At 63.1% G+C, this 488-nt stretch overlaps 1 protein-coding gene across 1 annotated transcript in view; it reads right to left on the bottom strand.

The window, feature by feature from the left end:
- LOC103776775 (ras-related protein Rab-11A-like) overlaps positions 1-118 on the bottom strand; it is a gene marked incomplete at its 5' end in the record, with an annotated part of 1,154 nt that extends 1,036 nt beyond the window's left edge. The window contains one exon of the mRNA XM_008944301.1: positions 5-118. Within this exon, the coding sequence (XP_008942549.1) occupies positions 5-118 (114 nt within the window). The remainder of the gene's footprint in view (positions 1-4) is intronic.
- Positions 119-488: the final 370 nt, after the last annotated feature.

The following is a 488-nucleotide window of genomic DNA, read 5'->3' as shown; positions in this document are numbered from 1 at the left end:
ATGCTCGTGGTGGCGAACTCCACGCCGATGGTGCTCTTGCTCTCCAGGTTGAACTCGTTGCGGGTGAAGCGTGAGAGCAGGTTGCTCTTCCCCACCCCGGAGTCCCCGATGAGCACGACTGGGGGGGCACAAGCACAGTGTCACCCCCGTGGGGCCAACCAGCCCCGCAAAGCCCCCAGCCCAGCCCAGCAGGGACGGGGCATCTCCTCCCCTGCCCCCAGCCCGGACCCCACCTCCGGTTCATCCAGGGAGAAGGGGCTGAAACTGTGGAGCCACATTCAAAGGGACAAGACCAGGAGCCTCTGCTCATCCCAACGGCATCTCAGCTACCCGTAAATACCCCTTGAGAAAACTCCTGCCATCAGCTGGACATCCCCAGGGGTTTCCATCCCAGCCACGTGCACCCGCCTCTGGGCAGAAAACCAGCACCAGGACCTGTGTGGAGCCAGCCAGGCCAAAGAGGCCAAGCAGGACTGGGTCTCCTGTTT

Source organism: Merops nubicus, unplaced genomic scaffold (genome assembly GCF_000691845.1).
Source record: "Merops nubicus isolate BGI_N331 unplaced genomic scaffold, ASM69184v1 scaffold11517, whole genome shotgun sequence".
Classification (NCBI taxonomy): Eukaryota; Metazoa; Chordata; class Aves; order Coraciiformes; family Meropidae; genus Merops; species Merops nubicus.
Note: the sequence above shows the minus strand (reverse complement) of the source record. Positions and strands in the feature narration are given on the sequence as shown.